The 24,332-nt window shown below is 39.8% G+C and overlaps 2 protein-coding genes across 2 annotated transcripts in view; one reads left to right on the top strand and one right to left on the bottom strand.

The window, feature by feature from the left end:
* Positions 1-4,593: 4,593 nt before the first annotated feature.
* On the bottom strand, positions 4,594-7,963 carry LOC147902607 (uncharacterized). Its single transcript, XM_087373900.1, has 7 exons — positions 7,940-7,963; positions 6,343-7,032; positions 5,538-5,783; positions 5,403-5,453; positions 5,213-5,302; positions 4,842-4,931; positions 4,594-4,732 (listed from the first exon to the last, which is right to left on the bottom strand). Exons 1-7 carry the CDS (start codon positions 7,961-7,963, stop codon positions 4,628-4,630), a joined length of 1,296 nt encoding a protein of 431 aa, XP_087230026.1. The 3' UTR covers positions 4,594-4,627.
* Positions 7,964-17,174: 9,211 nt separating this feature from the next.
* The window catches only part of LOC147902606 (uncharacterized), a 62,776-nt gene continuing 55,618 nt past the window's right edge, over positions 17,175-24,332 (top strand). The window contains exons 1-5 of the mRNA XM_087373899.1: positions 17,175-17,238; positions 18,383-18,466; positions 20,176-20,256; positions 20,347-20,412; positions 20,670-20,841. Coding sequence (XP_087230025.1) covers positions 17,175-17,238; positions 18,383-18,466; positions 20,176-20,256; positions 20,347-20,412; positions 20,670-20,841 — 467 coding nt within the window. The remainder of the gene's footprint in view (positions 17,239-18,382; positions 18,467-20,175; positions 20,257-20,346; positions 20,413-20,669; positions 20,842-24,332) is intronic.

The following is a 24,332-nucleotide window of genomic DNA, read 5'->3' as shown; positions in this document are numbered from 1 at the left end:
GTTGATTGAGATACCTATGGGTGTTCATATGTTTGAGTTATGATCCCGTTTTAATTTGATACAGGATGCAGTGCCACACCTGCATATGTTGCCCTATGCTCACCGCGAGGAGGCGAAGCATTGGCGATATGAGGTGGGATCTTCAGGAGGGACCGTTACGGATGCATGGAGTGATGGTGATAGTAGCCCTCCACCATTACCTCATGAAGCCGTGGAGGAGGAGGTGTTTGATGATATGGTGCGGGATTTATATGTCCATCAAGGGAGGGATGATAGCATGGAGCAGGATGATCTTTTCACTGCAGCATCGACTCCACTGTTTGAGGGGTGCACATTCTCTGTTCTACGTGCCTCCCTTGAGTTACTAAACTTGCAAACCATCTATGGATGGAGCAATGCAAGTTTGAATGCATTACTCAAGTAAGCTTTAAAGTCTATTTTGCAAACATGGTGAATTATGCTAGTGGGTCAATTACTCGAATGCTTTTCCTCATTTATGGTCTTCACGTGCAGGCTATTGTGTAAAATGCTTCCAAGGGAGAATAAATTACCGACCTTAAGAGATATGGCAAGGCAACATGTGACCTCTCTTGGAGGATTAGATTACAAGCGCATCCATGCATGTGTCAACGATTGTGTTTTGTTTCGTGGACTACATAAGGATGCAAGAGAGTGTCCTACTTGTGGAGAGGCAAGATATAGAGCAGATCTCAAAACTTTGGACGTGCCTCGTAAGGTTCTGCGACATTTTCCCATAATCCCTCACGTCCAACATATGTTCAAGTGCAAATCTATTGCAGAGCTCATGTCATGGCATTCCTCCCGTTGATCAACCGATGGCAAGTGGAGAACTCCCGCGGACTCTCCTGCGGGGAAGCATATTGAAGACACATGGCCAAGCTTCAAGGAAGAACCTAGAAACTTGAGTCTTGGATTGGGTATGGATGGTGTGAACCCATTTGGTCTCAAAAGCATGTTTTACAGTATATGGCCAGTGATATTGGTGAATTATAATCTTCCACCCTCTATGGCTATTAAGAAAGGACATGTTATGCTATCCCTTCTAATTCCAAGGAAACATAAAGTCAAAAACCCTGATGTTTATTTGGAGCCTTTGATTGACGAGCTAGAGATACTTTGGAGAGGTATCGAGGTGCATGATGTGAGCAAGCCTCCCTCGTCATGAGACCTTAACTACAAAGCAGTCTTGATGTGGATGATGCATGACTTCCCAGGCTATGGCGAGCGTTCAGGTAAGCATTGCACTTCTAATTATGATCAGGCTATGGCGAGTGTTCAGGTAAGCATTGCACTTCTAATTATGAATAGGCAAAGAATGTGGCACCCTAAACCCACCTTCAACTCTTAATTGCATCTATTGTTCAGGTCTCACTACATTGGATTACCATGCATGTCCTGTTTGTGGTCCTTCGCTAGTTGCCTCACGGGCAGACGCATTGAATAAGGTCATCTATGAGAATCACCATCGATTTCTCCCACCTGATCATCCTAGATATGTTGCCCCTTGGAATGAATTCCTCCCACAATCACTCACCGCAGGAGATTGGATGAGAATTTGGGATGGTTCCACGACTCCTCCACCACTTGGCATGAGTCGGTAAGGGTTTGTATCTATTGTGTGCTATATTGGCTGGAAATAAAGATTACCCACTAACACTTTATTTTGTTTAGATACTCTATCTTTTATCGTTTACCATATTGGTCCCACCTTAAGATCAATCACCTGCTTGATCCCATGCATATCTTCAAGAATGTGGCATCTACCATTTGGGAGCATTTAAATGGGACATGAGATTCTGCAGGCATAAGGGAGGATCTATGTACCACAGGGAGGATGCGTGAAGCTTGGCCACAAGAGAGACCAAATGGGTGTGTTTTTTTACCTCGTGCACCGTGGATGTTATCAAAGCTAGAAATGGCGACGGTGAAGCGTGCTATTACTACAATTCGTACTCCCACTGGATGCATGAGGTGTTTGAAGGGAGCCTTTACAAAGAGCAAGAAAAGAGGTGTAGAGCAATTATATGGCTTGAAATCTCATGATTGGCACAAGATGCTCCAAGTAAGTATTTTATGTGCATAATGTCTTTTTCCTTTTAAATTTGTGAGTGAATAATTATAAGCAACTAATCAACCACCTCCTCATGGGTTCAGTTCATACAACCTACTAGCATTTCACGTAGTGCATCAAAAGATGTGAAAGATTGTATTTACAAGATGGGCGAGCTTGTGAGGTACTTTACATGATACAAAATATGATGCGTATCAATGCTCCATGCAAGTTTGAATGCATATTGCTAATATGCTATACTTTTTCATTTCTAAGTATGTGAGCTCAAAGGAAATAGATCCCACCACGCTTGAGAATGCTCCAGTTATGTCAGTGGAGGTGGTTTGTTTAGTGGAGGAGATATTTCCATGTTCTATTCTCACAAGCCAACTACATCTTATAGTGCATTTGGTGGATGAGATTGCTATATGCGGTACTATGCATGCACGATGGTTGTTCTTCCTCGAGCGCTTCATGAAGACCTTGAAGGGCTTCGTGAGACAAATGCAAGACCCGAAGGTAGCATGGCCGAGGGTTGGTTGGTACAAGAGTCACTTGTATATATTTTTGAGTTTCTTGTTGATGTGGATAGCTCTCTCCCATGACTATGGAGAGATGATGAAGACCTAAGAATGACCTCTATTGTGCCTCAAGGGAAAGGATGCAACAAAGTAATAGACACGGAGTTGCATAATAGTATCAACCTCTTTTGCGTGCTTCTTTCTGTGATCGCTTCATGCATGGTTTTCTTTTCCTTGCATAGCCTCCCTTTGCTCCTCCTGTGTGGATTTCTCATCGCTCCCTATGTCATGATCATCTGCTCATATGCTGTGGTGCTTTTTCAAGCCATCCCTTCAACTTCTGAACTGACCTACAGACAGTGATGTCTATGGCTGGTTCTGGAACAAATTCCCTACCTTCAAAACACCCAGAGACATTGTAAGGATCACATGATCTACCTCGATGATGGAACCTTCTTCGCATTATGAGTGACCAAAGGCGTGGACAAAGATCGATATGAGCAATTTGAAAACACCTATTGAGCCTTCTTCTCGATTCCAGCAAGCAAGCAACTTCTTAATTCGTTTATGATGCTCATGTAGCTCTTGCGAATTGTGATACGAGGCCTTTGGTACTATTCCACAAGGAACTCTAAACCTTTGTCTATATAGTAAAAAAAAGGTATTTTGCTAGATACAAATGAACGTATCTAGCAAAATTCCGGAATAGTAAATTCTGAACATTTACTAGATTGTCTATATAGTAAGTAATTTATTATATAGCAAATGATTAACATTAATTTGCTAGATATACTATATCTAGTAAATTTGTATATAGGAAAACCAAGGAGTATCTATGTAGATAAGATTTTACTATATAGCGAATCTATATTATAAGTTTACTAGTAAGACTAATTCTAGTAAATTTAGCAATATAGTAAAACCAAGCATTTTCCATATAGACAAGAATTTACTATATAGTTAAGTTTTTACTATATAGCAAATCTATATTCTAAGTTTACTAGTAAGACTAATTCTAGTAAATTTAGCAATATAGTAAAACCAAGCATTTTTCATATAGACTAGCAAATTTACTTTAGAATGTTACTATATAATAGATTCACTATAGTAACTCTATCTATGTAGTAAAAGCTGAGATTGATAAATTTTATATATTACAAAATCAATTTTTACTCACACAATTAAATTTCCATATACATCGTATTAAAAAATGTAAAGTGACATTTAGAATGAATTAAAGATAACTACATAATCAAGATGTAGAATGCAAACTCATCTTCAAAGAAAGAAAGAAACAACTAGTTACTAAGAAACTTTATAAAAATATTAAACAACATGAATACTTGCATACTTATTGGACATCAAGAAACAAAAATAGAGTTCATCCAATTGTTCAAAATGCACATGTATCATTCCGATACATGTACATCATTAAGACTGAATTATTCATCCAATTGTTCAAAATGCATCCAATTGTTCATCCAAAAATAGAGTTCATCCAATTGTTCTAAATGCACACATGTCATTCCGATACATGTACATCATCAAGACTCAAAATGTGGTCTTCATGCTTCTTTACAATAACTTTTTTTTCTAAAACTAGCCAATCCACTATAGCTTTCCTCATTGAAGGCAAGCTATGCTCAGTTTTGTGTCCATGGAAAGTAGGGTCTCTTTTGATAATGTTGTAGTTAGTCTTTAGAGACGCATACATTTCATTAATAGTATGTATCTCTAAAAACTTCAAGAGAATTGTCTCTTGATCCTCTTCACAAAATTCATCAACCTGAAAGAAGCAATAAAAATATATTATAATCCTTGTTTACTAATTTATAAAAAGAAGAATGCATCATATTTAAAAAAAGAGCTTACTTGAGAAGACATATCAACACAAAAATTGAGGTCCTTCTCGACATGGATGGCATTAAGCTCCTATGAAAGGAAAACAAGTAGTAAAGAGTAATCTTTTATATAACGTAAAATGGAAACCAACTACCAAATATGTATGCATGATTTTACATGTAAGATATATGATTTAAAGTAGAAAAACTAAAATAATAAATACCTTCAGTCTTTGTTGCTTTTTAGCAGCTTTACTTGCCTTCATTTTTTGCATGTTTTTTTTCATCTTCTCACTCCACTTTAAAGAAGCATAAATATTAAGTTCTAGATTCCCATGTGAGACAAACGAAAAAAAACGATGCATAAGAATTAACATTAAACCCGTTATAAAGAGGTATAATGTATACCTTTGGTGTGCGCTTGCTCTTTCTTGCAATTGACATATCCTCAGGATTTAACGAAGTCTCATGAATGCAAGTTTGATTCAAATCCTCAACCTAAATCATTAAAAAAACTAATTAGATATCCATATTAAACTCAACTGATATAATATAAAATGGCAACGATAATCAATTTTCCAACCTGTTCTGTCTCTTGCAATAACTCCATGAAAGATTTAGATGCTGAAAAATGATGATCTTCAGTCGTTGCTAACTCTTGTGGCATTTCTGGGCAATAAACACCTTCTCCTACCTAACAAAGTTTACATAATTCTTATAAACAAATTCACAAGAAAATAAGTATAAATTACAATGTATATGAAATATGTGATACAAACCTGAACCAACATTTCACTACCGTGTTCCAAGTCATATTGACATGGAGCATGATCCTCTATAGATGCAGCTACTATAAGTTGTTCTTCCTCCTATCATCATTATAATAAAATGCTCAAGAATTAACACATGTATAATGACTTAAACGTATAAAAGGGAAATACAAATTTGAAAATAAATCATCAAACTTACATATCCCTGCAAAACTTGTTCTTCTTTCTCAAATAATGCACCAATTGTTTCCTACAATAATTATAATATAGTGAATTTATTTAAATATAAAAGAAGAACATAATAGACAATTTGCATTATGAAGAAAGATATTACCATAGAAGATCCCACTGAAGAGCCCACAGAAGAGGTGATCCTTTTTCTTTTTTTGTACTTTCGGCTTGCTTGCATTGTTCGAACATAGTACATATAAACATCTTCTTGCTTCCAAAAGTATGTAGCTCCGGGAAACTTAAGTGGCAAAATTTGATCATAGTTATCTTGAATAAAATCCTTGATTTTTTGTTGTTCATCTTTATTGTGCCGTAAATCCATAATAATCTCATTATTTTTGACCCACAACTGCACTGTACGATGGTTTTTACAGTAAGTCACATTTTGGTTATCCCTGCAATGGCGTAGTTAAAAATCCCTTCCATAGAGCATGCCACACTCACGATCTGCCAACTTTGGGGGTCAAAAAATTTGATCATAAGTAGGAATCTCTAGCAAAGATACATCACCACTATTTGTTTGCATTGTGCATCGTTGAGGCATTTTGGACATCTCTTTACTCATGGAGCTTACCACATGCAATCTTTTTGAAGAGCTAGTATTATTTCCCTTTAGCTGCTCTACTGTCTTTTGTAGTTGAGAGATAGTTTCCAATAAGGATTCCAAATTCGGTACATCGGGAGAAGACATAATAAACTCTAGCCTGAACAACAATTCAATAAAACCATAAGGCTTAGCAAAAAAATTTAAAAAAATAGGTTTTTACAATAAGAATATTTCTTCTATTTAAGAAAAGAGCATTATAAGTAATAAACAAAAAAGAATAATTATTCTTACTTGTTCTCGCTTGCATGAAAATGCATCATGCATACCCAATGATATCATGGTATTATTATGATATCCAAACCATAGGTAAATAAGAAGATTCACCATTAGATGACACTACTCTCCTCTTACTGATAACCGCCCATCCTGGTACTATTATGATGCAACAGTTCCAGTCCCTCCAAAAGCTCTCTTCGTTATCAACCTTCCATGTGTTCTCATGCGTGTGATCTTGTTTCAGCCATGCTAGCATGATTTGCTTCCTTTCATAATCAACTGCTCTTATCACAGCATGTAGGAATTGACTATTCAAATCACTAACATCAATGCGTGCTAGCACAACATCATCATGTTCCAACCAAGGAGGCACACAACCAACTTCACCTATTTTCAATAGCCGCGTTCTTTGAGCCAAGTCTTTTGTTTCATATGCAATAAGTTTACTACTAATAGGCAAAGGCATAAACTTATGCAATAAAGAACTTATGGATCTTATACAATCCCAATAGTATGGAAGACGTTGAGCTTCTAATACACTCATTCCTGTTACTGGGTCTATCAACAAATGCTCCTTGTCATTTATCATTGTAATGCATTGCTTATAGTACTCTGCACTAAAAAAAACCATATACTCTCCATCCCATTGTATAGAGAAGAACTCCCTAATGTGTGCCTTCCAATGACCTACACTTTCCGTTGCATCGTTTCCATCCACTCTTACCACTACATCATCTCCAACCTTATAAATATCACCATTATAAAAGACCTTTTGCTATATTGTGACATGACGTCCTTGAAGAAAACCCACTTCAGTACACCAAAGTTGTTCAAGATACTTTTGTTCTTCTTGAGAGAGCAATCGATGTACTCTTCTCTTCCTTGTTATTGGAATGCCTTTTAGTTTCATCATTTTGCAGCAAGGAAGATTGCCATTATGCATGACAAGAACTCTCCAAAAATCCTTAGCTTTCATGATTGAAGAAACCTCTAAAAGTCCAAACTCATGTATTGAATGACATGATGGACTTTCTTGATTGGTTGTTTCATAACCATCAGGGAGATAAATAGATCCATGTACCTCCATTAACAACCTTTCATGTGGCATGAGACCATCCATTTCTTCTTGCATGGTACTAAAAACCTTAGTAAAATGGGTTCTCATATAGAAGTGAGCATATGTTACTTCATTATTTCGATTATTGGTATTGACCCACATAAGATGAAACCAGGCGTTCAAATAGATAGCACCAAAATACATCATGCATCCCATGTCTATAAACATCATCTAATATTTCCGCATTGCCTGTAAACATAAGAGAATTTGGTTAGACTACACCAAAGATACAAAAGGAACACTAGTCATCAAATATTCAACAAGTTTACATCTAGTAAGATGGTATACGAACCTGCAACATGCTCTAATGGTGAAGAATTTGCTCCCAATGACTCTTCTTTTTTTACTCTCCAAGCAAGGAGTAAAGCACGTACTGTTTTCATAGTTTCCTTTGACCAACCATTGTCACGGCTATAATTATAGAAACTATGTGCAATATCAATCAACAAAATACCCAAGTCATGTAAGTGCTTCGGAATACCTTCTATTTTGTTTAAGATATATGGTAGGCACCATTGCATAAACTTTTGGTTCTCCTCAGCCTTAAAGCTTTCATGATGCTTACTTGGAACATGTGGCCATCGCCCATACCGAATAGATGAAGGCGCAATCTTACTTACTACCTCAACACAAGAGTCTATCGCTCTTTTGGTCTCATTGGTTGATGCTCTCATGAGTGAAGTGATATATTTGCTAAAAACATTCAAGGAAAAAACATGCATTGCATCATATACTAAGTCCAATGATAAATTAAAACCATAGAGATCATATAACCTCCATAGTATGGACTCTCCAGATAATCCAGCAGTCTTTAGTATTCCTTCTCATTCTACTTGTGTGAAGGCTTTTCTTGATTGTGACAAGGCCTCGACCATTTCAGTCAAAGAGCGTTTGGGAGGTGGGTACCTAGCTTGAAACCTGTTACCATCATACACATATCTCCCTTGAAATGAAGGATTAGTAACATCTAGAGTGGCTTGAGCTTTATCCCTTCGACAAAATGATTGTCCACCATCTTTGAATAAACCTATCTTGCACTGGGCTGGATGATCTCCAGCGACCATCATCAACATTGCACGAAGATTGCATAGTTTAGTCTTACCAAAGGAAACATCAAATATTTGTTCCACGGGATGGTTGTAAAACACATCAATCCCCTTGATGAAAAGTTGTTCTAGTTCATCAATAAGAGGCCGCAAGAATGTGCTAAAGGTATCACTTGAGTTTCAAATTATTTTCTTGCAACTAAATGGTATAAACAATACTGGTAGAACTCCAATTATGGAGCTCTTTCCACCATTTAAAACCATAATTTCAACAGCACCACAATCCTTTTGGGTGGTTCGAGAAGCTTGAAAACCATCCCAATGGAGAAGAAGTGCAAAGTTTCGAGGATCACCCTGTGATTAAAATACTTGTTAATATAATATCTTTTAATAGATATGACAAAGAGAGCACAGTTATAAACCAAAGAGAAGAAGTTATATTCGTTTTATAAAGAAATGTATACCTTGCATGATTTCTTTTTGCACTTGTTGGAAAAGCGGCACTGCTTACATACAAGCTCGTACTCTTGTGTCCCTTCATTCCATCCTCTTTTTAAAACCTCTGAGAAACATGATGTTGGATATGTGGTATACACTTTGTTGCATTTGGGGTTTCCACAAACCATTGGAAGCTCATATTCAGCATTCGGATTCCAAAAGTCTTGCACCTCACGACATTTTGATCTGTCCCAAAATTCACATATACTATCTGGTTGTGCATTTATTTCCTCTCCCAACCACCTTTCCTTTCTATGCCACATATTTAGTAAATCATGACAATTTGTTTTACTCTTGACTAGGAGCTCTAGTTGCTTACCGATAGGCAAGTAGTCAAATGCTAGCAAATCCTTCCTTGGCTTATTACATTTTTTACACTTCTCACAACATGTAGAACAATCACGTTTAAAGATTCTCTTCCTTGCATTCTCGTGACAAGAACATAGTATTGCATTTCCAGCATACACATCCTCTTCACTAGGTTGAAGAAGCTCAATATCATGTCGATTATCATCTGGACCGATACATAGTCTGTAGCATTGAGATTGAATCGTACCAAGTCCATTGAACATAGAGTTTAGTTGCTCCCAACAAGCAGGAACTCTTATTCCATCAAGGGTGCCATCCCATGATTTTGGTAGTTGTACCAAGAGTTTACTCAAGCTTGGTTTCTTGCATTTTCCACTTCTACCTACTCTTCTTCCACCCATGTCTCCAAACAAGAGCTCAAGCATTTTATCTTGGGCCTTGATTGGTATTTGATGCTCATCCCATAAAGCTTGGAACTCAATTATCTTCTCTAGTATTTGATTGCATAGCGAGGGTCCTTGCAATTCATCAACACTAGCAAAGACTATAGGGGGGTCAATCGGCTCATCATTGAGGTCATGCAATTCATTTTCATTAGTCTCATCATGAAGATCTTGTGATACATTTTCATTTGTATCACCTTGTTCGAGGAACCCCAAGTGCGTACCCAAGCCTTCGTATCTATGCCTCAATTGTTGGTGTAAAACATAAGTTGACGGAGCCACATGTCGTCCACCCTGACAATATGCGAGACAACTACAAAAAACCCTTCTTCGTTCCATCACCCTAGAAGACGTATTCATCTCCCTTACTTGTTCTACATGAGATGGCATCCGCTCTTCACTCTCAATTTGAACTTCTCTTTGCTGAATCGGATGCACATTTCCAGATAAGTCATGGTTGCAATGCTCATAGTAGGTGCTTCTACTAATAAGCTGCCACCCTTGAGGGGTATGGGCACACCTATAGTTGCAAGTACACCTTCTCAAATTGCTTGAGGAACTTGCCATCTGAAACTCAATCAAAGGATGTAACACCATTAGAGGATGAAACACCATGACATATAAAGTGCATGACATTGAAGAATAGAGCATGGATATGTAAGCATTGAAGCATAGAGTAGAAGTGCATGAGCCATGCAAGCATCTATAACCTATTAACAACCGACAACTCTTGCTTATGTGGCACAAGGTATATGATGGAGCTAACTTAGATAGAGTAGAGACCAAGATATATAACTTAGCTAACATACATAGGGCTAACATACGGATGAAACACCATTAGAGGAAGAAACACAGCTAACACATAGATAATGTGTTTAGACATGATACAATATGTAAGACATAATACAAGCATAAAGAAAATCCTAAACCCCACTTGCATTTGTCCTACATAGCAAAAACTTATAGATAAGTAACATAGCATGGCATAATATAACACAAGTATATAAGCGTAATATAAGAACACAATTATAACATAATCATAGCATAATGCGAAGAACTTAAGAATAGTACATCATAGCATAATATAAGAACCAACTCATACTCCCTAATTTTTTTCTTTCTTCAAGAAGGTAACAAAAAAATACAAGATCTATACATATTTATTTTAGAGATAATCAAGAAACAAATTAAATCTTTACAAGATAATCAAGAAATAAATTAAATCTACATTGCAATGCAAGTAAGGAGATAAAGCATTTGTCCAACCTGGAGGATTAGTAGATCAAACGAGATAGAGTGGTCCTCGTAGCGCAACCACTAATCAATAGAATGAGGATATACCCTGCAATACAAGCACAAAAGAATGAGGATATACCACTAATCAATAGAATGAGGATATTCTACGTCTTACGTCAGTGGCTTTCTTTCTATTCTGCTGCGTCTCCTACATATACGTGGTGACGCTACTGCAGCACGGGAGGGTCGTTTATTCTGGAGCAGGGGGGGCAGAAAGAGGAGGGTGCATGGTGGAAGGATGGCGAGGGCAATAGGACCAGGGGGCCGGTGCACGGAGAGAAGGAGGGGGGCGAGAGCTTGAACATGGCTGGAGGTGGCCAGGATTGCATAGAGAAAGGGAGGTCAAGAATATACAAAGGCGGAGAGGCCTTTGGCTAGGAAGTACGCGACGGAGGGGAATGTTCATGGGAGAAGAAGCTTGGAGAGTAGGTGGAGCACGCATCGCTACTGGAGGGGAGAGGTCCGTCAAGGGGACCATTGCTTTGGAGAGCCTCTTGGTTTGAGAGGTCGCTACTAAGCAATCGTGGGCTCACACACAGGAGGAGGTGTGCTCCGAGGCAGCGAGGAGATAGCGAGGGTGATCTCCGCGAGCTCATGGGGGAGAGAATGTGGAGGGATCTTGGTTGGCTGAGGGTGTCTCTACTATGGGAGAGCGGGGAGCTTTGGGATAATGGGACCTTGGAGAGGAGAAGGAGTCTTGAGGCTTGGGTGGACATGTGGTGACAGGCTGTGCTTCAGTAGGGAGCCTCTGGAATCGAAGGAGCAATTCCCTGCCTACGAGCTTGAAAAGCTTCGCAACAAGTGGTGAAGATCGAACTACAAAGGAAACCTCTGTGATGCTTCAGATTTTTGCAGGAAAGGAAGCGTGGAGGGGCGGTTTGCGAGGATTTTCAAAGAGGGGAAGGAAGGAGGATACCTTGGTGGCGAGTTGCTTACGGGGAGCCTTTCCTCCTCGGGGGGGTCACTATGTATAAACCCTCTATATCACGTGTGTTCAAGGCCTATTTCTAAAATCCCTTATCTGTAAATTTTTCATTACTAAAATGTACCCCTTTTCTATACAAATCTGTAAATTTTTTCCAAAACTATTTTAAATAGTCCCTTATGTATATTTATTTCTGTAAATTTTAGAAATAGAAAATATCCTTCTGTTGAACTCACGTGATAGGGTTACATATTATGAGTGACCCCCCCGAGCTTTCCTCCTGTAGATTTACGAGCGGACTGCTTGGTACGAGCCATGGCAGAAGCAACAACAATGGCTGAACTCGTATCTTCTCCACGTCTTTAGTTAGTTTGAGGCTGGAGCTTACAGGAATCGAAGGACATGAGGGTTGCAGGAGAGTGCACCAGATCAGGGAGCAAGGGGAAGGTATACGTAGGGAGGATCGAGTGAAGAGTAGGAAGTTGCAGGGGAGAGCAAAGACCAAAGACATCAGCGATAACCATTTCCTTTCATGACTAACCGACAACCCAAGACCATTTGCATCCTTTCTAGTTGCTTGCATGGATTATCCATCAACCTTATCTCCACCCCTCTTGACCCCCGCCCCTCCTCTCGCTCTCTCCCTCTCATAAAGGTGTAAATGTTTGAGATCTTCTATCTTTGTAAGGTATAGTCTAGAATGATTGTTTTGTTATACCCAAACTATGTTTTTCCTTTAAAAATGGATACTCCTTTATTTGCTCCAACCCTTTTCTTAAAACCTTCGGTGGTAGCTAGCTAAAATATTCATGCTTACATGCAAAATGGTTCCTACTATGGCCCAAATGGACAAATAACATGCTAGCTATGGCATGGGTGGCTTCCAAATCTCTCTTACATCCAAAATGATGATGGATTTACCCCTTGCATCTTCGTGTGGCCAATAGTACTAGGAATGGTATCAAAACATATAACTAATTGCACAACATGCTACATGTCAATGCAATTAGTTATATGAACTTCCCGACCAAACATACAATGTCTGATGAACTTCATACTTGTCAAGATCATCGAAAACACTTGCCTTAAGACCCTTGTCAAGTTTGGTACAAATCGGATGTGACCTTCCCGACCAGACAAACAAAGTCTGATGAACTTCATACTTGTCAAGATCATCGAAAACACTTGCCTTAAGACCCTTGTCAAGTTTGGTACAAATCGGGGATAAAGTCACATATGAATGTCCTTGACTTACGTATATTTTTCCTTCATGTGCATACCATGCACATAGTCAAGTTTTGTACCCATCGGACAAGTTCACATATCAATGTCATAGGCCAATCCGTATTTTTCCTCCACGTATGTACTATGTGCATGAAATTTGGGACATTTGACCTTACTGACTAGACATACGATTTTGGATGAACTTCATACTTGAAAATATCAAGGAAACCGATTGCCTTAAGACCCCTATCATTTTTGGTACCCATCGGACAAGTTCACATACCAATATCCTTGGCCGATCCATATTTTTCCTACACGTACGTACCATGCACATAGAAATTTGGGCATTTGACTTTACCGATCGGACATACACTATCAGATGAACTTCATACTTTGCAAGATCATCGAAACCACTTGCCTTAAGACCCCTGTCAATTTTGGTACCCATTGGAAAAGTTCACATACCAATGTCCTTGGCCCATCCATAATTTTCCTTCACATACGTACCATGCAAATGGAATTTGGACATTTGACCTTCTCCACCAGACATACAGTGTCGGATGCACTTCATACTTGGAAGGATCATGGAAACCACTTGCCTTAAGACCCCAGTCATGTTTGGTACCCATTCGACAAGTTCACATACCAATGTCCTTGGCCGATCCACATTTTTCCTTCACGTACATACGATGCACATGGAAATTTGGGCATTTGACCTTCTCAACCGGACATACGGCATTGGATGCACTTCATACTTGTCAAGATCATGGAAACCACTTAACTTAAGACCCTTGTCAAGTTTGGTACAAATCAGACAAGTTCACATATCAATACCCTAGGCCGATCCATATTTTTCCTTCAGGTATGTACCATGCACATGGAATTTGGGGCATTTGACCTTCCCAATCGGACATACGATGTATACTATGAACATGGAATTTGGGGCATTTGACCTTCCCGACTAGACATACGGTGCCGGATGAACTTCATACTTGGAAAGATCGTGGAAACCACTTGCCTTAAGACCCCTGTCATTTTTGGTACCCATCAAATAAGTTCACATACCAATGTCTTAGGCCGATCCGTATTTTTCCTTCACGTACGTACCATGCACATGGAAATTTGGGCATTTGACCTTCCCGACCAGACATACGATTTTGGATGAACTTCATACTTGTCAAGATCATGGACACCACTTGCCTTAAGACCCTTGTCAAGTTTGGTACCAATCGGACAAGTTCACATATCAATGTCATAGGCCAATTCGTATTTCTCCTTCACGTGCATACCATGCACATGGAATTTGGGGCATTTGACCTTCTCGACCGGACATATGATGTCGGATGCACTTCATACTTGGTAAGATCATGGAACCCACTTGCCTTAAGACCCTTGTCAATTTTGGTAACCATTGGATAAGGTCACATATCAATGTCCTTGCTTTGATTGGATTCAATTTAATTAAATTGAGTGGATGTAGAGATTTGAATAGAATGAGTGGCTCCTCTTATTTGAAGGCATTCTGTTTTAGAATAATTTTTGTAGTTCCCTTGAATTTACATCAAATTATATACTATGGAATCCAATGTTAATATGATTTGGTTCAATAATGTTTGCATCACCTAATGTGGTTACATATTCTTATGTATAATTTCACTTTTGTTTTGCCATAACAATATACCATATATCGTATCCTAATGCTATTATTTCGTTTTAATTATGGTGGCAACTCGTGGCTAATGTGACACCAAGCATGCTAATGATGTGGCATCAATGGGGATGATGATGTCTCATGCTCTAGCCTCATGTGACAGCATGAGGTGGCAGTGATAAGTGAGGTGGCAAGGTGATGTGGCAGCATGAGGTAGTGGTGATGAGTTGGCAATGATGAGGTGGTGGTATGAGGTGGCACTTGAGTGATGATGTGGCACCTAGGGTGTCTCTGATGTGGCTTCATGAGGTGGCAGATGTGGTTGATGTGGCACCATGAGTGGGGGTGAGTGGGAGGTGGCACAGGGTGAGGTGGCAAGTCAAACATGGTCAAGATGGCTCACATGGCATGGTGATGAGGCAAAATTAATGAGTTGTTCAATCCACATGAGCAAGATGCCCACGCCCTAATGGCTACTACCACTAGGCTTGGTGATGCCACAAACCTACCCTTCCAAGCCTAATACCAAGCCTATCTAGCCTTGGTATTTGGCTAGGGTGCCACTTTATTTCCAAAACATGGGGATTTCACCTAGGGAGGCCATAATTGATGCTTTCCTCACTCAAATTTGACCAAAATTTTGTCCTCTTATTCATCACGTGGAGGACTACAAAATATGTGATTTTTGGCATGTTTACTTATGTGCACAAATTACCAAGATTAATTCTTATTTTCTTTACTACTCCTCTAACAAGTAAAAGTAAAAGTAAATCTGACAGCTCACAAAATCTAACCGTTGGATTTGGGATTTGATGCTTGCGCCACATATCCTTATGTGTGTACTAACCCTCTACCAAATTGGATTTGACCAATTTTTTGACAATACTCAAAAAATACAATGTGCACCAAAATGTGCCTTTTTTAGGTCTTTAAATTTTATAAGTAATTAATAATAATTATATAATGCATTCAAATAATTATCAATAAATCAATTTAAGTTTCACACTATGTGAGGAGAATACATATTAAGTTTCACTATCATCTGATGCATAATGAGTGAGATATTAAGAAATTAATATGATGGTGTTTGTTTGTGACAAAGTGTGACGGCCCCTACGAACCTGCACTGCGCCACAATAAAATTATCATTGTGAATCTCCAATTTTCGATCAGACCATACCATTGTGTGCAAAAAACCATGTGTGATGTATTGACTAAATCCCTAGAGAAGTAGGTTAGATTTCCAAATTTGTGTGCAAAAAGGCCTGTTCCCCCCCCCCCCCAAGTTCGGGCACTGAACCAAAAGTGGACACCCTTGGCTTGCAACCACCCTATTAAACACATTGCTTTACAAAAATGATAGTTTTGACAAATGAAGCAACCATTTTAAAATATTATAGGATGTTCCATTAGCATTGAGGTAATTTCCATGATGCCAATAGCATGTTAAAAACCTCCAAAAATAAACCCAAAATTCCTAGATAGAGAGCTCTTGAACGCTTTTTGAAATTTCTTACATTGAATCCAAAATTTTTAGATTGAGAACAAAGACCATATAGATAATGTGATTCACAATATATTACAAGATTGATATAAAGCAAAAACAAGAATTTAGTAGATATGAGTGGAACATTGGCTAATATACATGCGATTTCCAAGATTAAAAATTTTGGACTACATAGCAAAAGGATGTATTTGCTAAAGTCATAAAATTACTATATAGAAAAAAAATAATCTCCTAGATGCAAAAGATTGCAAAAGGACTACTATATAGCAAAAAGAAATTTTCTTAGACCCTCTTCCAAAAGAAAATTTACTATATAGCGAAAAACATAATTTTCTAGGTGCAAAAGTTTGAAACTTGACCACTATATAGCAAAAAGAAGAATTTCCTAGATCTAAAAACTTGGAAGGGGATTGTTATATAGGAAAACTTAGAATTTCCTAGATTCGCAACAATTACTATGTAGAAAAACCATGGATTTTGCTAGTTAGACAAACAAGTTTCTATATAGAAGCCTTATGGTACGTAGGAAAATGAATTAGCTAGTTAGAGAGCCAAATTTTGCTATTTCTAAGTAGCAAATCATGCAAACTTTACTAGTTATAGTGTGCTTTCCTATATAGTAATAGGTTTAGAGTTCCTTGTGAATTCGTACTCTTTCTCGACCTCCGCCAGCTTGATTGTCAAGGGCCGGGTCTCTTGTTCGAGGAATCGAGATTGTATTAGCGATTGCTTTCGGGCCAGTTGGTTATCAAGGCTTTGGGGACTCCTATTTTATAGAGGTCAGCTATTGTGTTGTGTACGCTTTCTGTGTTTAAGTTTGCACATACATGGATGGATGGAAGATTACAAGGTTGGGCATATGGGAGAATGCGAGCAACCTAGTCATTCATTACGTCCCCATATGGCTCTGCAGCAGAGCCTTACTGGTAAAGCTTGGGCACCAAGCTCAGGTATGGGATCTGCGGGTATCCCATGTCGAGGACAGCATCCGTAGCATCACAACGGAGAAGAGTCAAATCTGGCACAGATGGTGCATTCGTTTTGCCTTTGCAGTCTACCTGCACTTTGCCCCTTCTCTGTTGCACATCTTCGTGAACTAAGTAATGACATTGTTTATGTGCAAGCTTTGTCGCTGCCATACCATATAGTCAGTGCTCCTGCCTTCCAGCAAACCACATGTGGACACGTCTAGAACTTGGATTTACAAGAATGTGAGAGCTTTAGGATGATTTTGAAATAAAGAGCGCTTATGCTCGTTATTGCTGCACTTACGGTGTTTTAGAGAACTCATTTTCGTGTTCCTTCCTTTGTACTGTTGTTTTGGTACATCAAAAATTTGCTAAACATAAAAAACGCGCATGCGGTATCAGTGCCTCCATACTAAATGAGTTGCATGCAGAAAAATCCCGCAACAACCAGTCGATCTCATTTTGGAAGGACTTCATTTCGGGTTTCTTGACACTTGAAGAATTGTTGTATTAGTCAAAGGATTGTTCTATTAGTCGAAGGATTGCTCTATTAGTTAAAAGTTCCCCTCGCTTGAAAATCTTGCTCCCAGTTTTGAAGCACTGACATAGGACATATTATCAGAACACGTTTCTTTTTTGAGGCCAGTTTATGATGTCTCTGCAGGATAGCAACTAACATTGCGATTGTTTTTCCTAGTCCCGTGCAGACACTAAATTTATTAGAAAAAAAGTTCCTAGAATTGTATGCATTCCTGTCAACTAATGTGTACTAAAATTTCTCTTCAAGTGGTGGCTTACATCATGACTAAGCTTGCCCTTCGATATTTTTAACCTTCTAGAAACTCAATAAAATTGTGTATGGACGTTTGTCTGTAGCCTTGTAACATGAATGCGAGGTAAGACAAGCGAGGTAACTAAAGAAATGCCATGTTGTAACTCCCAACGATCGTGCTAGGCTTTCAGTTGTTTAGTTTTTGTTCTGAAACGATCACAGGGATCAATTTATGTAGAGGCTTCTTGTGGCTCCTCATTGAATTCTAAATATCCGCTTGCAAACACGTGCTTGTCGTCTATTTGGGCATTTAATAAAGAAAAAGAAAAGGATGCTGCACTATTGCGTCATTGAAGCCCTCGATTGTAGCTTTTATCAACGTACGTGTCTTCCTGCCTCCAGACAATTCCGAAATCTTATCGAAAACGCTAGACTACGAAGATGATGGACACGGTTTTAGAAAACAACGACGATGCTGAATCTGGAAATAACGATGCTGGTTACTCGTTTCGTGATTTAATGACAGCTTGTTACTCGTCATTTCTCGTCAGTCGTCCACATTTTCTTCGATCCTTTTGCTTTGGCATAAACCGTCTCTGATCACCCTGACGTAGTCCAGGAAGTGAACAATGAAGGTATTTTTTCCGTTTCTTAGCATAGCTTTGTCGGTGGCTTCACTGGTCCTTAGTTCCTTCTTCATCCTTCCAATGGCATTCGTTGAGGAGGTACCGTAATCTTTCGATGTTGTGCCAATTGTTCAACGGAAAGTGGAAGGCTTATTGATCCACTGTTGCCCTTCTTGCGCGCCTTTACCTTGCATTTTTCTATCTAGGCTTACCTCCTTAGCTATCTTTGTAGCTCTCTGCCTCCTTACACTGGTTTCTTGGCTTGGGTCCGCTTCTATATAGTTGCTTGCTTTCCAGCGTCATTTGGCTGCCTTCGCGCTTTTGCACTTTGTAATCTTTCCCCGTGATAAGATACGAACTGTCCCCATGGACCTGTGGGTGCCCACTCTGCGCCATCTTTGACTTGCGCAAACAAGCGTTCAATCCACTGTTTGAAGCATTCCCGAAGGCTTTTGTGATTAGTCGTGCGACCGGCCACATCAACAGCGGGTCAGGATCAAGATGACTACACACATGTAGGATTTTGCTGTCTTATTCAGAATGGAGCAACGAATAATGAATGGATTCCCTTGTACATACAACAAAAAGCGAAGGATCTCTGCAACTACGTTAAGTCAATTTGCATTTGCTAGCAATTCTACAAACCAACCTTTCATGTGCTTCCAATCGACAGCATCAGGACTTCATAGCTCTTAAACTGTTTTACAAGGCGGCCCTTCACGTCGATAAGCATGCCAATCCTCTCGCGCTGAGAGAGCCGCTGTCCATCTTGTATCCGCTCACCAAAGACCGTAATTCATGTTTAGCTGTCTTTTTTGGCGCTCCCTGTAATCCTCCCCGTATCAATCTTCAGCATGCCAATCTTCTCGCGCTGAGAGAGCCGCTGGTCCGTCTTGTATCCGCTCGCCAAAGACCGTAATTCATGTTTAGCTGTCTTTTTGGCGCTCCCTGTAACCCTCCCCGTATCAATCTTTAGAAACTGTAAAGCCTCAGCAATGGTTATTATTAGGTTCGGACATATATTCAGAAACAAGTCCACGCAATCCTGGAATCATCCCGGTTCGGATCTACTTCATTCGGTTTAATTGCCCTGCAGACTCCATGTCAAACGGCTATCCATTTCTAAAATGTCTTTTCGTCCACTTTGTAAAATAACAGATTGAGATGTTCTTGGTGCTCTCGTAAGCTAAATGGCTCTGCAACAAAAATATTTGTCGACTTGTACTAATTACGACAAATCAACTACCGGCGTGGCTTTCCTAATTTGCAAATGATATTGCAATTTCCCTTGCTGGAGAGGAGGTCCAAGAATCAACAGTCCTAACCAAAGAACCCTTATGTGGAGTAGAGGAGGGCCCACTATGTGATTTGCGTGCACCACCCAAGCCATTATTGCCTGCAGCAGAGCGTGCACAACAACTCAAGCGAAGGTTTTTGTTTCTAACGTGTCTCAATCCATCGACAAGCACTATGCTTTCAAATTGATGTTGTTTGTCTAGTCTTTGGTCTGCACATGGCAACATGTTTTTGTTGCAGGGCATTTGATACACGCTAAACCATGCGAGAGCTCCAATGGGAAAGCGATTGCCATGAACGAACCCTTTAATCCAACAGAAGGTAATACATCTTTTGCATGCGCCCTCGTGTCACCATATCAGATTATCCTTAACTTAGAACTTTTTATTTTCACCCCCAACTTTTACGCAGGCCTTTCCCCTCGGATGAGAGATGCAGTTCGTGCTTTGGCACGGGAAGGCATGGTCTCTGCAGCGGGTACTTGCCTCATAAGAACTTCCTTTCCGAAACCCTCTTCGATTATGAGTGCATGCCTTTGGATCTTGCACCGAGAAAGGACAGAGGTATTCGAAAGCACCCCAAACCCACATTAAAGACCGTGTTCCAGGCAGCAGCAAAACAAGCATGTCACCAGCAGCAAAACAAGCATGTCACCAGGTAAATTCTGATTGTTTGCCCTGTCCTCTTATCTTTGTTGTTTAGAGAAATTTTTCATTTTTGTTTTGCTTGCCCAGTTCGCCAAATTTCACGCGAGAAAGGGTCCGAGACCAAAATAAAGTGTGTGATTATTATAGACATTAGGCCACCTGTGCTCAAGGAACAACGCGGCTCCGAGGTTTTGGACGTTCAGAGCAGCCACATTGTCCCCTTCGCTTTGAGTTTCTTCCATGGAAGTCCTTTGGGCTTGTGTGTTTATACTTTGCCCCTGCTTATAAATCACTGTTGTAAGCACCCTCTAGTTTGATACAAGTTGCAAAGGAATAAAAGAATGGTTTACCCTTTAAATGGTTCTTCACACCAATTACGGCAAGCCTACTTTGCCCCTGTTTATAAATTGCTATTGCAACCACCCTCTAGTTTGATACAACTTGCAAAGGAATAAAAGAATGGTTTACCCTTTAAATGGATCTTCATACCAATTACGCCAAGCCGGTTGTTTAAAGTACCAAAGATGTTTCACACAATAATGTTATTTCTTTCTCTCGCATTTTACGCAAGCTAAAAAGTTTTGACATGCATGGATTTGCTTTTTGAATTGAGTTTTTGGGGACAACATTCTAAAACTCAGCATTGCACCGCAACGCTTCTAGTCTCCATAAGCAATTTTGCGCATGTCTCCATCATTTTGCTTTGCATCATTGTTTATAGATACACTTTGGATGCACCCCTCGTTAAATGTCATGTGACGAAAATACTAAACTTACTTCCCTCCCTTGATGCTTTTCCATAGCAAGTGCATGATACGCTGCTCTCCAATTAGCTACCTTTGTTTTGCAAGTACCAACACCTTGTCTTTGGTTTGTCAAGATAGTGGGAGAGAGGGAAGGAGTCTCACTTGCGGCTTTCTCACATACACAATGGGGGAATACACACACAGGTGGAGGCTGAAAACAGTTTTCCTCTTCTTAGTTGTGAAAGCCAAAAGACCTCTAGTACAAAGAAATAGAAGAACCCTATATGTGGATCTCAAACCAAACTCAACTAACTAAGGTGGCAAACTAACTGAGCCACGAACTAGAGTAGATAAGGATAGCTGTCATCCAACTATTATTCGTGGGCGGTGTACCAACCGCATCTGCAGCTAACAAGTCGGTGACATAAATACACAACGGTAACCCTGGCATATCACGAGTGGAGCTCAATATCTCAACACTCTCCCTCGAGCTCAATCCCAATTCTTGCACACCAAGCAGGTCTCTGAACTTGCGCAGCTTCTCTCTACGCCCAATGCCTTCGTGAATATGTCAACGACCTGATCCTCTGTGCTAACATAAACTAGATCAATAAGACCTAGTAAAACCTTCTCCTGCACATACTGATAATGCACCTCAATGTGCTTTGTCCTAGCATGATAGACTGGGTTATTTGCCAAGTGTATACCGGTCATGTTGTCACAATAAATGACAACTGGCCCATCTGCAGACTGATGCATATCATAAAGTAGCTTATGCAACCAAGCTACCTCACATGCAGCCATTGCTGCACCCCTGTACTCAGCCTCTGTGCTCAACAAGGCAACTGTAGGCTGTTTCTTGCTGCTCCAGGTGACTACAGCACTCCCAAAAGAGAACACATATCCACTGGTAGATCGTCTATCAGAAGTACTACCAGCCCAATCAGCAGCAGTGTATCCATGCAACTGTATCTGAACCCCAGCCTCATAAAATAGTCCATATTGCAATGTGGACTTCACATACCTGAGTATGCGTCTAGCCGCATCCAAATGCGGTTTCCTTGGAGCCTACATAAACTGACTTACCAATCCAACAGCATAGCTTAAATCTGGCCTAGTAATTGTCATATAAATCAAACTTCCTACTATGCGTCTGTACATAGTAGGGTCTTCCAAAAGCTCACCTGCATCTGTGCTCAGCTTCACATTCTACTCCAAAGGAACTGAAATAGGCTTAAAGCCTGTCATCCCATATTTGGACAGCATGTCCAATCCATACTGCCTCTGCAAGAGCTGTATCCCACTTGGTGATCTAATCACCTCAATGCCCAAGAAATAACGCAGCTCTCCCAAATCCTTCATCTCAAACTTCTGCTTCAATAACATTTTCACATGAAGGATATCTTCATCACTATCACCTGTGATGATCAAATCATCAACATAAATGACAAGCAGCATAATACCTTTCTCTATTTTTCTCACATAGAGTGAGAAATCTGCCTTGGAAATCTAAAAGCCAATAGTGACAAGATACTATCCTATCTTGTCAGACCATGCTCTAGGTGCTTGCTTCAAGCCATACAAGGCTTTCTTCAACTTGCAAACAAACTCAAGATAAATAGCATGAACATAACCTGGTGGCTGCTCCATAAAGACCTCTTCTTGCAAATCACAATGCAAGAAGGCATTCTTTACATCCATCTGATGTAAAGACCATCCCTTTGATGCAGCCATAGCAATGACTGCTCTTACAGTTGCCATCCTTGCAACCGGACTGAATGTTTCTTCATAATCAATGCCGTATGTCTGTGCATACCCCTTGACAACTAGTCTTGCCTTGTATCTATTCACAGAACCATCTGCATTGTGCTTGATCTTATAAACCCACTTACAACCAATTGCATTCTTGTCTTTAGGCAAAGGCACCAATTCCCATGTAGCATTTGCTTCCAAGGCATCCATTTCTTCATCCATGGCTTTCTCCCATTTTTCATTTCCCATGGCTTGTTCAAAAGAAGTGGGTTCTAGTTCCTGTATCACTTTGACCATATAGGCATAGTGAATGGCTATAAATCCATCATATTTCAGCCTATCCACAGCATACCTAGCTCTGGTAGACCTGCGCAAAATAGGCTCACTTCCAGGTGCTCTCAAAACATCCCTGGTCTTCCTTACTCTAGGTGTAACAACAGAAGGAATACCCAACTCATCATCAATGCTCTGTTCTGAGCCACTGGATTCACCATCCACATAAGAGTGGCCTGCATTCACATCAAACATGGGCTGATCTACCTTCTCTTTTCCTTTTCGTGATACCTACGTACCACTATCTACATTGCTTTGAGGAGATTCTCATGATCTCAATCTGCCTGTCCATGGCAAAGTATGTGAACCACTGCTAGAGGACATTGCAGATCCAGTGATATTTTGTGATTGCTACTGTGAATTATGTGCAGCATTACCATTTTGTGCATCTACATCAATCATCACATTTACTGGTTTATACCAGCTACTCATCTCATCAAAAACAACATCTCTGCTCACTGTAAACTTACAAGTAGAAGGGTTATAGCATCTATACCCTTTCTGCTGCAGAGAATAACCAATAAAGACGCACTTCTCAGCTTTTGGATCCAACTTGGACCTCAACTCATCTGGCACATGAACATAGGCAATGCAACAAAAAAATTTCAAATCAAAAATGTCTGGTTTCATACCAGTATACATCTCGTCTGGCGTCATGCCATGTATTGCTGCAGTGGGAGTCCTGTTCATTATGTAAACTGTTGTAGCAACTGCTTGAGCCCAATAATAATCTGGTAGATCTTTTTCATTTAACATGGCCCAAGATACCTCTCCAATATGCCTGTTTTTCCTTTCTGCAAGTCCATTTTGCTATGGGGTATGACTGCATGAATATTGCTGCTTTATGCCATGCTCCTGCAGGAACCTTGCAAACTCATTTGAGAGGTACTCTCCGCCTCCATCTGACCTTAGGCATTTT

The sequence above is a fragment of the Dipteris shenzhenensis genome, chromosome 4, assembly GCF_047967505.1.
Source record: "Dipteris shenzhenensis isolate YYH24624 ecotype China chromosome 4, Dip_SZ_1.0, whole genome shotgun sequence".
Taxonomy (NCBI): domain Eukaryota; kingdom Viridiplantae; phylum Streptophyta; class Polypodiopsida; order Gleicheniales; family Dipteridaceae; genus Dipteris; species Dipteris shenzhenensis.
The sequence above is the reverse complement of the archived record's forward strand: the minus strand, read 5'-3'. Positions and strand labels throughout refer to the sequence as shown.